The sequence below is a fragment of the Camellia sinensis genome, chromosome 6 (assembly GCF_055761805.1).
Source record: "Camellia sinensis isolate YWXY chromosome 6, ASM5576180v1, whole genome shotgun sequence".
Taxonomy (NCBI): domain Eukaryota; kingdom Viridiplantae; phylum Streptophyta; class Magnoliopsida; order Ericales; family Theaceae; genus Camellia; species Camellia sinensis.
Genome location: NC_138966.1, coordinates 179,294,486 through 179,309,412, shown reverse-complemented (window position 1 = coordinate 179,309,412; position 14,927 = coordinate 179,294,486). Strand labels below are relative to the sequence as shown.

Below are 14,927 nucleotides of genomic sequence, written 5' to 3'. Positions count from 1 at the left end.
CTACAACTAACATGTATTCAATTTGGAATTGAAAGTACGATGCAGTTAGTATGATGCGCCGAGCCCGGTGCATGCAATACAGATGAATGAATGCAAACATGCTATCATACTGTATGCTAATTGAAATATGCCCTAATTTAAACATCATAAGCGGATAAATAAAAGGGAGAAAGACGTGGGGTTGGAAGACATACAATACACACACACGCACACTTATTACAGTTATGCCCTCGCGCAGAGGGTCCAAATAAATATACAGTCCCAAATGAAAGAATAATACAGTCCAAATATTACAGTCTGAATAATATACAAATTCCTAATTAATTAATCAAATTAACTAAGAAAACTGTAAAACTGGCACTACAACAAAAAAGGTCTTTGGTGACAGATTGATTTTGTCTCCAAACATCAAAATTTCGTCACTAAAGTGATCTGTGACGAAAAAAATTTGTCACCACGTTCGTGGCCTATACGTCGTCACAAAAAGTACCTGGTGACGAAAAACAGTTTCGTCACCTATTTTTCATTTTTGGCGACAAAATGTTTCGTCTCCAAATGTTGAATTTTTCGTCCTCTAAGGCACCAATTTTGTCACCAAAACTAAATAATATTTTATTTTAATTATTTTTTGCGACGAAATATTTCGTCACCAAATATATTTTAGTGACGAAAGTTTTCCTCACCAATGATATGGATTAAGGTGATAAAAAAATTCGTCACTAAAATGAGCAAAAAAAAAATTTATTCAATGACAAAAAATATTTTGTCACCAAATATTTCAATTTAGCGACGAAATATTCAGCAAATATGATGAAATTTTTGATTTCGTACTATATCATTAGTGACAAAATTATTCGTCATGTTTTTTTAAAACTAATAGCGACATTTTTTATTTCGTCACTAATAAAAATTAAAAATTTTGAAAATGGAGGTACTATTTTCTTCCGAAATTTTTTCTTTTCAGTAACAATTCCCTGCGCATTTCAATAACCTGTTCAATAAAATATCTATTACAAATCAATACAAAAATCTGTTCATTTTCATAATCATCACAATCGAATTTTAGCACTATCCACAAAAATACAATATGAACTGCATTCAGATTATAAACATGTCTCCAAATATCCACAAAAAATGTCTACTAATATCCACAAAAATATAATATCAACCGTATGCAGATTACCAAACATATCTCCTAATATCCAACAAAAAACATGTCTACTAATATCAACAAAAATAAAATATCAAGGGCGGATTACCAAACATGCCCCGTAATACTAACAAAAATATAAAATTTACAACACAACCAAAATACATGTAAGGTAATATGAACAAAAACACAAAATGAGCTACCATCGGCCCTCCAAATTACCAAACACGTCCATATCAAATCTCGAATCTGCAAAAAAATGAAACACAAAAAAAAAAAAAAATGTCAGTTAGACAATTATTATCTTATCCATAACATATACAATTTAACATGCATTTTTGGACTTAGTTTTCAAACCGAGAGTCCCGTGCTAGTTCCATAAGTTTCCACAACTCACATTGGTCCATCCCGAGGTGTTTGAGGTGTTTCCCGGGCCGTCTCGTGGCTGTTGCACGATTTTGGCCCCCGAAGGTCTCAAGCTCAAGTGTGAAAAAGTGCATTTTTGGGCTTAGTTTTCAAACCAGGAGTCCCATGCTAGTTCCGTAAGTTTTCACAACTTACATTGGTCCATCCCGATGTGTTTGAGGTGTTTCCCGGGCCGTCTCGTGGCTGTTGCACGATTTTGGCCTCCGAAGGCCTATTTTCAAGCTTAAGTGTAAAAACGTGCATTTTTGGACTTACTTTTCAAGCTGCGAGTCCTGTGCTAGTTCCGTTAGTTTCCATAACTCACATTGGTCCCTCCCGAGGTGTTTGAGGTGTTCCCTGGGCCGTCTCGTGGCTGTTGCACGATTTTGGCCCCCGAAGGTCTATTTTCAAGCTTAAGTGTGAAAAAGTGCATTTTTGGACTTAGTTTTCAAACCGGGAGTCCCGTGCTAGTTCCGTAAGTTTTCACAACTCGCATTGGTCCATCCTGAGGTGTTTGAGGTGTTTCCCGGGTCGTCTCGTGGCTGTTGCACGATTTTGGCCCCCGAAGGTCTATTTTCAAGCTTAAGTGTGAAAAAGTGCATTTTTGGACTTAGTTTTCAAACCGGGAGTCCCGTGCTAATTCCGTAAGTTTTCACAACTCACATTGGTTCATCCCGAGGTGTTTGAGGTGTTTCCCAGGCCGTCTCGTGGCTGTTGCATGATTTTGGCCCCCGAAGGCCTATTTTCAAGCTTAAGTGTAAAAAAGTACATTTTTGGACTTACTTTTCAAACCGAGAGTCCCATGCTAGTTCCGTTAGTTTCCATAACTCACATTGGTCCCTCCCGAGGTGTTTGAGGTGTTCCCTGGGCCGTCTCGTGGCTGTTGCACGAGTTTGGCCCCCGAAGGCCTATTTTCAAACTTAAGTGTGGAAAAGTGCATTTTTGGACTTAGTTTTCAAACTGGGAGTCCCGTGCTAGTTCCGTAAGTTTTCACAACTCACATTGGTCCGTCCCGAGGTGTTTGAGGTGTTTCACGGGCCATCTCGTGGCTTTTGCACGATTTTGGATCCCGAAGGCCAATTTTCAAGCTTAAGTGTGGAAAAGTGCATTTTTGGACTTAGTTTTCAAACCGGGAGTCTCGTGTTAGTTCCGTAAGTTTTCACAACTCGCATTGGTCCATCCCGAGGTGTTTGAGGTGTTTCCCGGGTCGTCTCGTGGCTGTTGCACGATTTTGGCCCCCGAAGGTCTATTTTCAAGCTTAAGTGTGAAAAAGTGCATTTTTGGACTTAGTTTTCAAACCGGGAGTCCCGTGCTAGTTCCGTAAGTTTTCACAACTCACATTGGTTCATCCCAAGGTGTTTGAGGTGTTTCCCAGGCCGTCTCGTGGCTGTTGCACGATTTTGGCCCCCGAAGGCCTATTTTCAAACTTAAGTGTGGAAAAGTGCATTTTTGGACTTAGTTTTCAAACTGGGAGTCCCGTGCTAGTTCCGTAAGTTTTCACAACTCACATTGGTCCGTCCCGAGGTGTTTGAGGTGTTTCACGGGCCATCTCGTGGCTTTTGCACGATTTTGGATCCCGAAGGCCTATTTTCAAGCTTAAGTGTGGAAAAGTGCATTTTTGGACTTAGTTTTCAAACCGGGAGTCTCGTGTTAGTTCTGTAAGTTTTCACAACTCGCATTGGTCCATCCCGAGGTGTTTGAGGTGTTTCCCGGGTCGTCTCGTGGCTGTTGCACGATTTTGGCCCCCGAAGGTCTATTTTCAAGCTTAAGTGTGAAAAAGTGCATTTTTGGACTTAGTTTTCAAACCGGGAGTCCCGTGCTAGTTCCGTAAGTTTTCACAACTCACATTGGTTCATGCCGAGGTGTTTGAGGTGTTTCCCAGGCCGTCTCATGGCTGTTGCACGATTTTGGCCCCCGAAGGCCTATTTTCAAGCTTAAGTGTAAAAAAGTACATTTTTGGACTTACTTTTCAAACCGAGAGTCCCATGCTAGTTCCATTAGTTTCCATAACTCACATTGGTCCCTCCCGAGGTGTTTGAGGTGTTCCCTGGGCCGTCTCGTGGCTGTTGCACGAGTTTGGCCCCCGAAGGCCTATTTTCAATCTTAAGTGTGGAAAAGTGCATTTTTGGACTTAGTTTTCAAACTGGGAGTCCCGTGCTAGTTCCGTAAGTTTTCACAACTCACATTGGTCCGTCCCGAGGTGTTTGAGGTGTTTCACGGGCCATCTCGTGGCTTTTGCACGATTTTGGCTCCCGAAGCCTATTTTCAAGCTTAAGTGTGGAAAAGTGCATTTTTGGACTTAGTTTTCAAACCGGGAGTCTCGTGTTAGTTCCGTAAGTTTTCACAACTCGCATTGGTCCATCCCGAGGTGTTTGAGGTGTTTCCCAGGTCGTCTCGTGGCTGTTGCACGATTTTGGCCCCCGAAGGTCTATTTTCAAGCTTAAGTGTGAAAAAGTGCATTTTTGGACTTAGTTTTCAAACCGGGAGTCCCGTGCTAGTTCCGTAAGTTTTCACAGCTCATATTGGTTCATCCCGAGGTGTTTGAGGTGTTTCCCAGGCCGTCTCGTGGCTGTTGCACGATTTTGGCCCTCGAAGACCTATTTTCAAGCTTAAGTGTAAAAAAGTACAATTTTGGACTTACTTTTCAAACCGAGAGTCCCATGCTAGTTCCGTTAGTTTCCATAACTCACATTGGTCCCTCCCGAGGTGTTTGAGGTGTTCCCTGGGCCGTCTCGTGGCTGTTGCACGATTTTGGCCCCCGAAGGCCCATTTTCAAGCTTAAGTGTGGAAAAGTGCATTTTTGGACTTAGTTTTCAAACCGGGAGTCCCGTGCTAGTTCCGTAAGTTTTCACAACTCACATTGGTCTGTCCCGAGGTGTTTGAGGTGCTTCCTGGGCCATCTCGTGGCTGTTGCACGATTTTGCATACGATGACAACATAACATACAATTTTGCATACGATGGCGAAACTTAATAGTCTTTTTAAATTGACGCACATGGCTTGCCAAGCTAACTAGGAATATGAATCACATAATCAACTAGTTATTATCTTTGAGTTATTACATTTACGCACATGGCGTAAATAAGTTTGTTTAATCATTCCAAGTTCAAGGACCCTTACTCCATTGTACACAAAATTTTGGACCTACTACAGCTGATGAGATTTCCCAAAGCATGTTCTTAAAAATCCAATCACAATTCTTGGCCAAGACTATGAACTATCAAAACTTCCTTCCACTACATATTAGCTTTAAATACCAAAACCATCTTTACCATAACACCACCACTTTCCCATTACCAGACCGCATCAAAATCCACCCATTGCAACCAGAACTACCTTTAATACCATCAACCACCCCAACCACAACCGTGAACCTTCACAGCATCAACTAATTCTTGCTTACAAGTAACAAGGAGAGGGGAACACAGATTTTTTTATTTTGAAAAAAAAAAAAAGGAAAACTGATTTCCACTCTTGTCACTTAAACCGCCTCCAATACTGAAATCACTTCCAGAACCTTCACCATTCCAACAATCAATATGCCTACATACAATAGACGCTTCTATTCCAAAAGTTTCCAAACATCATTCAGTCTAGCATTTCTATTCAATCTCAATCCAACAAATACAAACATTATTGAAATCATATGTGTTAAACCTTGACCTCCAAAAAAAGTGAACTAAAGACAAAGAAATCAAACGAGCAATTTGTAAAATAATGTACCTATGACCTGGAGAAGTCGCCGTGATGGAGTCCTGTCAGACTGCCGAGGTGCTGATGGAAGCTTCATAGCCTACCTCCCAACAAAGCAACAAATATGAAGATTTAATCATTTTATACTCAAAGAAAGATAAATAATTAAGGCTTGCCCAATTTTGAACAATGAGAAGAATTTGAAGTTGGCCAACAATTACAAAAATGCAGGTACAAGGTGCAAAGCATAATTGCCAAGTTTTATTAGAGTAAACACACATAATTCAACTCAGCAAAGCCTCCACTCATCTATTTAAGGTTGGTTAAATGAGTCCTAATTCAGCATTATCTATCAAATGCAATAACTAACGTAAAATTTGGTCTCCATTTTCCCAGCATTACCCTCAATCTTAATACTCACTCAATGTATCTATAATTTAAATAAATAAATAAGCAATAAAATATATATATATATATATATTATATCCAAGTCAATCGTATGCTAAGACTGTTGGACCCCATTTACCCGATCAGAGAATCAGACTACCATCCTGGCCTGGTTTTAACAACTATGTTTTCAATAAATAAATTAAATAGCTCCTCATGAACCCTAATTTCATTCCTCAAAACACTCTCATACTAACTCCCTAGCACTGCAAAACCAACTCTGGTTCTCTGACAGAGTGACAGATTTGAAGAATAAAGATCCTGTTTTTTTCTTTTTCTTTTTATAAGCGAATGAAGATCATGCATCATGAACACGAAGAGAAGAAGAAGAAGAAGAAGAAGAAGAAGAAGAAGAAGAAGAAGACAAAAGTTCATTAAAAAGGAAATAGGGATCAGACTCACAATTTTGTTGAACTTCTCAATTGCAGCTAGCGGAATAGTGCCAACAACAATAATATTTCTGGATCCCTCACTCTTGAAAAGTAAGGAAAAATGTTATTCAACTATTGGAGTTAAACAACTGCTTATAACAAATTAAAAAGAAAAAGAAGACAACAATTTGTAATAGAAAATATAATGCGCATCACTTACCAGAAAAAGAAGACGATAATTTGTCACAAACAAGGTACCTGCTTCATCAGTATTAACAAGAACAACACCATATCCCTGGAACCAAACTTCATAAACTCACTAAGCCTTATCCATATGGTGACATAGCCAATAGCCAATAGCCAATAGCCAAATAAAGTGATAGAAAGAACAAAAAAGTAGTCAAAATGTTGTTTTAATCTAGTTCATTGTGCAAGTGTTGTGAAAATTGTATGATTTGTTCATAAATTCATATTGCATCGTATGGAAAAAGATACACAGCATACAATTTTGTGCAAAAGCAAACATAAAACTGTCATTACTTTGCTCAACAGATGACAACATAACATTTTGATTCTTGGAATAGAACAGCAGATCATAACAGCTGCATTGTTTTCCCTCTATTCTGGGTATTAAATTTTCCATTCAAGTCCTATAGAGCTGGGACATGAGATATGTCTATCAGTATCAAACTTTTGAAGCTACAGTGCAACCACCAAGGGCATGTATATATGTATGAATGTATGCAAACTAAGGTGATTTGAGTTATATGATGAGAGAAGGCAAAGTTAACCACAAGGTCTGCCGAGATGAGACTTCTAGGGCAAAAGAACATCATTTTAAGTCAAAAAATGGAGTGCGACAAACAACCTATAATATATAGGGCAGGACTATAGATCCGTAACAACATTCTTTTCATTTTATGATTCATATCCTATAAAATTCTAAAACTTACAAACTCTAAATAAAGAGATAAACCATTAAATCAAAACTAAAGTCCCATCAATATAACAAAATCTCAAGTAAATAAATTTACAAAAATCTGAGTACATTCCAATTAAACCCTAATGCCAGAAGGGGGATAAAATCAAAACTAACACATAATTAAACCAATTTTTCATTTTCTTTTACACTGATCAGTCCCGTCAAATCCATCGAAGCACCCATAATCATAACCCCAATTTCCTATAAATTAAATTGTAATTAACAACCAAAATCACCCACAGCCTCAGATATCAGTAGAGATAACCTCTAAAGTAAATAAATTTGCAAAAAATTGATGACATTCCAACTAAACCCTAATGCCAGAAGGGATCAAATCAAAACTAACACAAAAAATCAACCAAAATTTCATTTTCTTTTTACATCGAATTGATCAAAACACTCATAAAATTTTCATTTTGAGTAAATTAAAAAGTAATCAACAACCAAAATCACCCACAGCCTTTAAGCATAGAGAGAGAGAGAGAGAGAGAGAGAGAGAGAGAGAGAGAGAGAGAGACTAACAACGGTGTTCTCCGATCGGCACAGCAGCGGCGGTGAGGAAAGGAGGGGGCTAACAGCGGCGGTAGTGAGGGCTGTCGGCGGTGAGGGCTGTCGGCGGTGAGGGCTGTCGGAAATGGTAGAGCGGCGGTGGGTTGATCCAATGTGAGCAGCGGCGGTGAGGGCCCTGTGTATAACGTGTGTGTGTGTGTGTGTGTGTGTGTGTGTGTGTGTGTGTGTGTGTGTGTGAGAAATAGGTTTGAACCGAGAAATGATTGTGTGTGATTGAGAAAAGGAACCGATTGTAACAAAACATTTTTATTTCCCCTAAAATATTTAGTGACTAAATTATATTTTGGTGACAAAATTATTTCTTCACCAAAGATAAAAATATTGGCCACAAAAATAGTTTTGTCACTAAATGATATTAAAATATCACCAAATTATTGGTGACAAAAATATATTTGTCATTAATAATTTTATAATTTGTGACAAATTTTTTCGTCATCAAAAGTCTATTAATTTTGGCGCCCACCGAAAATATTAGCGGGAAGATATTTGGTTACAAAAAAAATATAAATAATGACGAAATATAATTTCGTCACCTATTTTTTTTATTATGATTTAGATTGGTGACGAAATTTTATTTTTGTCTCTAAAAATGATATATTTGGAGACGAAATATGATTTTCATCATTAAAAGATACATATTTCGTGACCAAAAAAAAATTCGTCATTAGTTTTCGTCTCTAAAGACTATTTTTGTTGTAGTGTGGCGTGCAAGCCAGGGATTGCCTTGCTCCTGATGAATGATGCATGTCTGGGCCGCCTTGCGCGGAAATCCACTGGGATGCCCCAATTAGCCTCTGTTTACACCTGTTCTTGAAATGCGCGCCAAACTCCAAGAAGTTGCTGATTCTTCATTTTGCTGCAACAGAGAGCAGGAAAGGGGCATGGCAATGTATTTTCACAGATATATGCATGCCTCGATCCTCGTGCCACCAATCACGCATATCAATGCATGATGGCAGAGGAGTCGAAATGTGCAGCTCAATATAGAATGAATGCACGTAGAAACACAACAAAAACCCAACTCCATCATGGATGATCCGGAGTGTCGGTGACTAGGGAATTGAGACGCGTTCCGCCACTCGGAGTACAGAACGTACCTCGTTTCCCGTGCCTGGGCTAACTCCTATCCCGAACACGATGCAATATGCATGATATGCATGAATGCAATTAAGATACAGCCTAGTATGCACAATGTTATGAAAAAGAGATGCCTCGAAATGCGTGCACCCGGGCACGCAAACCGAGGAAATGCATGAATGCGATCTAAGATACAACCTAGTATGCACTATGCTGTGAAAAAGAGATGTCTCGAAATGCATGCACCCGGGCACGCAAATCGAGAAAATGACATGCGCATTGTAAATGACATGGAATGGAATATAGAATGCAACATGGACTTATACTAACATGAGAGAGCCTCAGCCACACTCACATAAGAGGCCGATGAATGAAAATGAAGTGCCTCGAAATGCGTGCACACGGGTACGCAAACCGAGACAATGGCATATGCAATGCAATATGGCTAAAATGGCATATAGAATGCAACATGGACTTACACTAACATGAGAGAGCCTCAGCCACACTCACATAAGAGGTCGATGGATGAAAATGAAGTGCCTCGAAATGCGTGCACATAGGCACGCAAACCGAGGCAATGACATGCGCAATGCAAATGACATGGAATGGTATGCAAACATGCTAATGGAATTTCAGAACTGAAATGTGGGGGAAAACAGTCCCGAAATGAGGCGAAAGTACACCCGATGCATGGAATCTCTCCTGAAATGCAAAATTAGGCACATGAAATGGCTTACAGCTATACAAAGCAAGCATAATTGGTACATGGAATGAAAAGACAGAAGCAAGGCAGCCTCAAAATCAGTATTTTTCTAGTACAAATCATGGCCAAACAGCAAGCAAAGATAGGGCAACAATGGCATGCGAAAATGGCCCTAAACATGAGGTTATGAAGCAACTCACAGCTCCTGACCCCAAACAGGTTAGGGACCTTCTACAACATTGAAGAGGGACCAAAAATAAGCACTTTCACAGAACTGTAAAAACCTCAAAAACAAACATAGATAAGGCTAAGTTCTTATGCAAGAAAAAGGGCCAAAAGGTGGCTAAAGAGGCAAGTGGTATATGCACAGCCCAAACTGAAAAATTCCCTTCTAAAACATTGAAGAGGGACCAAAAATAAGCATATTTACAGAACTGTAAAAACCCAAAAACAGTATACAAACATGCTAGAAATGCAATGCAAAATGAGGCTCAAAAGAGGCTATAACATGAAGTATGCAAAATATTCCACAAATTGCCAAAGACCCTTAATGAAACATGTTAATAAGGTCAAAATAATGCTATCTCTAGGCCTGTAAAAAGACCAAAAACAGAAGCATGATAGGCTGCCAAAGCATGCAAAAATGGGGACCAAAAGAGAGATATAACATGAAGTGACATATGGAGGTCCCAAAAAGTGATGAGCCCTTCTTCAATATTGAAGAGGGGCTCAAAATAAGCCTATTTACAGAACTGTAAAACGCCCAAAAATGGAAGCATAATGGGTTGCCAAAGCATGCAAGAAAATTGACATTCAAGGGGATATTGAAGCAAGTGCAATATGGGTGCCTCAAACAGGGTTGAGCCCTTAATGAAACAAGAAAATGAACTCAAAAAAATGACCTTTTCAGTTTTGGTCGGAGCTCAAATCAATAAGCATATATGGCTTAGAGATGGTGCAAAAATGAGCTAGAAAAGAGGGCAATTGGACTTACCTTCGAAGACCAACACTTTTGTTGCTTCTTGGACCAGATTTGGTGACTCTAAGCTGCTGGAATCCCCTCCTTTGCTGCTGGAATGGAGTGGTGATGGTAGAGCTTGAAGATGATGAAGAAATGGAGCCCAAAACTTGAAGGAAATGGGGTGATATGTATGTATATGCTCCAAGCAACTCTTGTAACCCTCTTTCTAGAGTTGGGAGGCCAGCAATATCCAAGAGAGAGGGAGAGAAGAGTCTAGCAAAGTGTAGGGGAAAATCAAGCTCTTTGTTCCCCCACAAAACATCCCCCGGATATAGATATTTTTTGGGGGAAACAGCTATACAGCTGTAAAGTGGAAGGAGAGAGGAACATGGCCGGCCACCTATTTTTGTTGCAGGTGGCCGGCCGGCCACCCCCCCTAGCCGGCCGGCTAGGGGTCAAAAAGGTCAAGAATAATTAGTGGCTGGCCACCATAAAAAGGTGGCCTCCCAGGTCTCCTCATCACAACCCTGTGGTTCGAATTTGGAAATTCTAAAACAGGAGAGAGAACAAGCCAATTTCAAGAGGGGTTCAAAAGGGTCAAATGGAATTAGTGGCCGGCCATAAACCTTTAGGGTCCTCCCATGTGTGTACAACACAAATATGTGGTTTGGGGTTGAAGAAAGTGGCCCCAAGGTGTTCAACATTGGCTCGGAAGTGCGAAAAACGGGTGTCGGAGGGCGAAAATGGAATATAACTGGTTGCCAAGATAATTGCTGGCCTCCCACCCTCCAGTGACCTCCCTGGTGATAAAACAGAGGCACCTGCCAAAAATGAACGAAAACCGATGCAAAACGAACCCTCGGGGGCCAAAACACGCAGTTCGGGGTCCCGAAAATGGGCTGCCAAGCACTGAAAGTGGCGTTCGGCCACGAAGTGGGTTTCTCTGACCCCAGTGTCCCTCAAAAGGGAGCAAATACGATGTATGCCAAAATTTAGAGCAAACGGAGATGGTTAGGCGGTCCCGAACTGAGGTACACGGCCAACAGTCCCGAAAAATCGGAAACCGGGCTCCGAAATGGGCAAAATGGCCTATGACCATAAAATGTAGCCCACGGCCACTAAGAGATGGTCTACAGGACCTCTCCCTCCCCTAAAGAAAAGAAACAGAGAAAACTGAGCCTGGTTCGCAAACCGAGGTAAGGCACAAAAGAGGGTTCGAAAATCCGGAGGCAGGGCTCATGGCCGCGACTCTGAGACTTCTGAACGAGCGCGATATGCAACATCACCAAGCGCTCAACTGGTGACGTCTAAGTCTCAAGGTCGGTCAAAAATGGGGTGTCCACAGTTGCCCCTCTTTGACTGAACTCGGAAGTCACAAGTGACGGGAGTGAATGTCAAAGCCCAGAGACGACCCATTTTTGACAAGGCCGAAGACTTAGACAAACATACAAGATAGACAGAGATATACCCGCAGGCGTGCCCGCAGGCAAAAGGGGGCAAAATGCAAAATGGTATGCAAGAAGATTTTAAAGATTGGACTTATACGCTACGCGAAGCCGGTTTTGAAAGTTGGACTTATACGCTACGCGAAGCTGGTTTTGAAAGTTGGACTTATACGCTACGCGAAGCCGGTTATGACTCATGATCATGCAAAGAGAGCTGTAATGAAGCAATTAAGCGAAATAAATGCAACATTTTAAGCGAATGCTAGGCAAGCAAGTAAACTCGAGCCAAACTACACCTCGTGCAGAAAGGATGTAAGAAAATTATGGAATTCTCACTGCAAATACAGTGTGCATGTGTGATAGATACACTGAGCGAACATGTGATTGATACACAAAAAAAGTGAACACAAAGTGTGATAGATGCACTAAGTGAACAAGTATGATAGATACACAAAGCGAGAGTGTGTGATTGATACACAAAAAGGGTGAACACAAAGTGTGATAGATGCACTAAGTGAACAAGTATGATAGATACACAAAGTGAACAAGTATGATGGATATACTAAAAATGAACACAAAGTGTGATAGATGCACAATGTGAGCAAGTATGATGGATATACTAAAAGTGAACACAAAATCCTAACACGTTTCACGTGAAAGGTGTGAAGGTGGTGTAACCAGCAAGCATACCTAACCGTATCTCATACGGAGAGGGAGAAGGTTTTAACCTCGAAAAAAAACAATGGTGTAACCAACAGGTGTATCTCAACGTATTTCATACGGAGAAAGAGAAGGTTTTAACCGAAGAGAATAACATTGGTGTAACCAACAGGCGTATCTCAACGTATTTCATACGGAGAGAGGGAAGGTTTTAATCGAGGAGAATAACAATGGTGTAACCAACAGGCGTATCTCAACGTATTCCATACGGAGAGAGGGAAGGTTTTAACCGAGGAGAATAACAATGGTGTAACCAACAGGCGTATCTCAACGTATTTCATACGGAGAGAGGGAAGGTTTTAATCGAGGATAATAACAATGGTGTAACCAACAGGCGTATCTCAACGTATTTCATACGGAGAGAGGGAAGGTTTTAACCGAGGAGAACGACAATGGTGTAACCAACAGGTGTATCTCAACGTATTTCATACGGAGAGAGGGAAGGTTTTAACCGAGGAGAACGACAATGGTGTAACCAACAGGCGTATCTCAACGTATTTCATACGGAGAGAGGGAAGGTTTTAACCGAGGAGAACGTCACATCCTAATATGTTTCACGTGAAAGGAGGAAAGGTGGATTTCGAAATCCAAATGCGCCTCACGCGAATGGAAGAATGGTAAAATGATTTCTTGCTGACAAAGGGTAATCTCTACATGTAAAGGCCACGGATGCCGCTTTTCTTTCTGATCACATTCACAACTTTCCCCATTCTCCAACGGGGTGACAGACTAGGTTGGTTCAGTATCCAGAATTGAGGTGCATACACACTATCTCAACCTATGGGGCTTCCATACAGACTTCAAGCCGAGGACACGCCTCTGGGTATTTAAACCAGACTTTAGTCCCGGAAATCCCGAACCTTTACGTTCTAGGCATCAGCCATTCGAACTCTAGTTTCCACCGTCGCAGTGGGTCTCCTAGGAACTCATTGCGAATATAGCCAAGATGCCTCTGACAGGGAATAGTACTCAGGGAGAGCACTTTTGATCGCCATTCTGGCTTGAAGCAGACTTGATCTTGAGCTTGAGGTAGAGACACATTCATATTTCGGAGCATTGGCAAGACCTGAAGAGGTACACACGGAATGTAGTCTCGGAACTTACTGAAGTTGAAACAAACTCAGATGCTCGACATTTCCTCTTTTGCTCTGTAGTCTGGAACCCATATAGCTTCAAATAGGTCCTGGTTTTACTGTTCTCGCATGACCTGGGTTGAACCCTGCGGTTTTATGAAAGAACAAATCTTATTTTGCACAGATGTGGAGAACGACACGGCCCTCGGAACGCGAAATGATTTTATTTTGAATTGATAAATGAGCTCTTGACCGGGTATCGGGCCTATGACTGAATACAGCCGAAACGACTCGACAAAGGAAAAACAAAGATAAACAACCTAAACACATCGAGTAACACTCAGACGACTCAAAACAAGATTTGAGACAAAACAAAAGACACGACACACAGACGTGCACAGGGAGCCTGTTTCATCGGGTATTGTTTCCCACCATTTTCTCATTTGTGATCCTCACATCACTCGGCCCTCAAACTCTATTTTTCTGAAAAAGCCCTTTTCTCACTCTTTCTCTCATCGCACATCTCTCTATTCTTCAATCTCTCATTTTTTCATCCCTCCCCCGGGTGGTTGATGGATGAACAGGAAGTTACGGGCCCACACCCAACATAATCAGCTCGTGGCTATTTCCTTCGGTGACATCTGTCGATGCGCCGGATGAGGGAATGGAGCATCTCGATCCATTCCAATTCGTGCCTCGCACTCGGCTTGATACCTCGCTGCTTGGAGGATGAGAGAGCTTTCAGCCCTTTTGTGATCTTTTCTGGCGAATACGGTGCCTTTCTGGCAAGTAGAGTGCCTTTCTTGGCAAGTATGTTGACAATGGGAAAGACAGGAAGCCTGACTCAACTGTGCCCCTAGTTCATCATTTTGACCATTTTTTTTGTTTTAGCTTTCTCCTAAAAAATTTTGACCAAAATGAGAGTTAGATTAACATGCTTGTTCAATTTTCTGATTTAAAATCATGCAAGTCAGGCCATGAGCACTGAAAATTTTCCCCCTTTTGGGTCCAAGAAATGGTCCAGTTTTAAAAATGGAATACTTTTCGAGAAGATTAGTCAACCTCCGTAAAAATTCTCAAAAACTATTTTTGCAAACGACCACTGCTCAACGAGTACGGAACCTACTCTCGAGATGCACAACCTCGGATCCATAGCAATGGAAAATTGCCCCTTGTCTGAAGGACACTGCATGGCAACGAAAAGTTGCCCCTTGTTTGAACGGCGCCGCGGCGCATTGAATGGCAACGGAAAGTTGCCCCTTGTTTGGACGGCACCGCAGCGCATTGAATGGCAACGGAAAGTTACCCCTTGTGTGAATGGCACCGCAGT

The 14,927-nt window shown here is 41.1% G+C and overlaps 3 protein-coding genes across 3 annotated transcripts in view; 1 reads left to right on the top strand and 2 right to left on the bottom strand.

Annotated features, from left to right (window-relative positions):
* LOC114308592 (1-aminocyclopropane-1-carboxylate oxidase homolog 1) overlaps positions 1-14,927 on the top strand; it is a 159,022-nt gene that overhangs the window by 71,163 nt on the left and 72,932 nt on the right. The gene's annotated exons all lie outside the window — the stretch shown is intronic.
* The window catches only part of LOC114311358 (uncharacterized), a 218,702-nt gene that overhangs the window by 135,031 nt on the left and 68,744 nt on the right, over positions 1-14,927 (bottom strand). The gene's annotated exons all lie outside the window — the stretch shown is intronic.
* On the bottom strand, positions 1,127-7,231 carry LOC145793866 (phosphatidylinositol-3-phosphatase myotubularin-1-like). Its single transcript, XM_082876748.1, has 5 exons — positions 7,196-7,231; positions 6,287-6,361; positions 6,098-6,169; positions 5,279-5,348; positions 1,127-1,399 (listed from the first exon to the last, which is right to left on the bottom strand). Exons 1-5 carry the CDS (start codon positions 7,229-7,231, stop codon positions 1,350-1,352), a joined length of 303 nt encoding a protein of 100 aa, XP_082732874.1. The 3' UTR covers positions 1,127-1,349.

Coding starts and splice junctions, on each gene's coding strand:
- LOC145793866 (XM_082876748.1), bottom strand. CDS start 7,231: ATGGGTGCTTCGATGGATTTGACGGGACTGATCAGT. Junction 6,170..6,286: donor ATTATCGTCTTCTTTTTCTG/GTAAGTGATGCG, acceptor TTACTTTTCAAG/AGTGAGGGATCCAGAAATAT. Junction 1,400..5,278: donor GCGACTTCTCCAGGTCATAG/GTACATTATTTT, acceptor ATTTTTTTGCAG/ATTCGAGATTTGATATGGAC.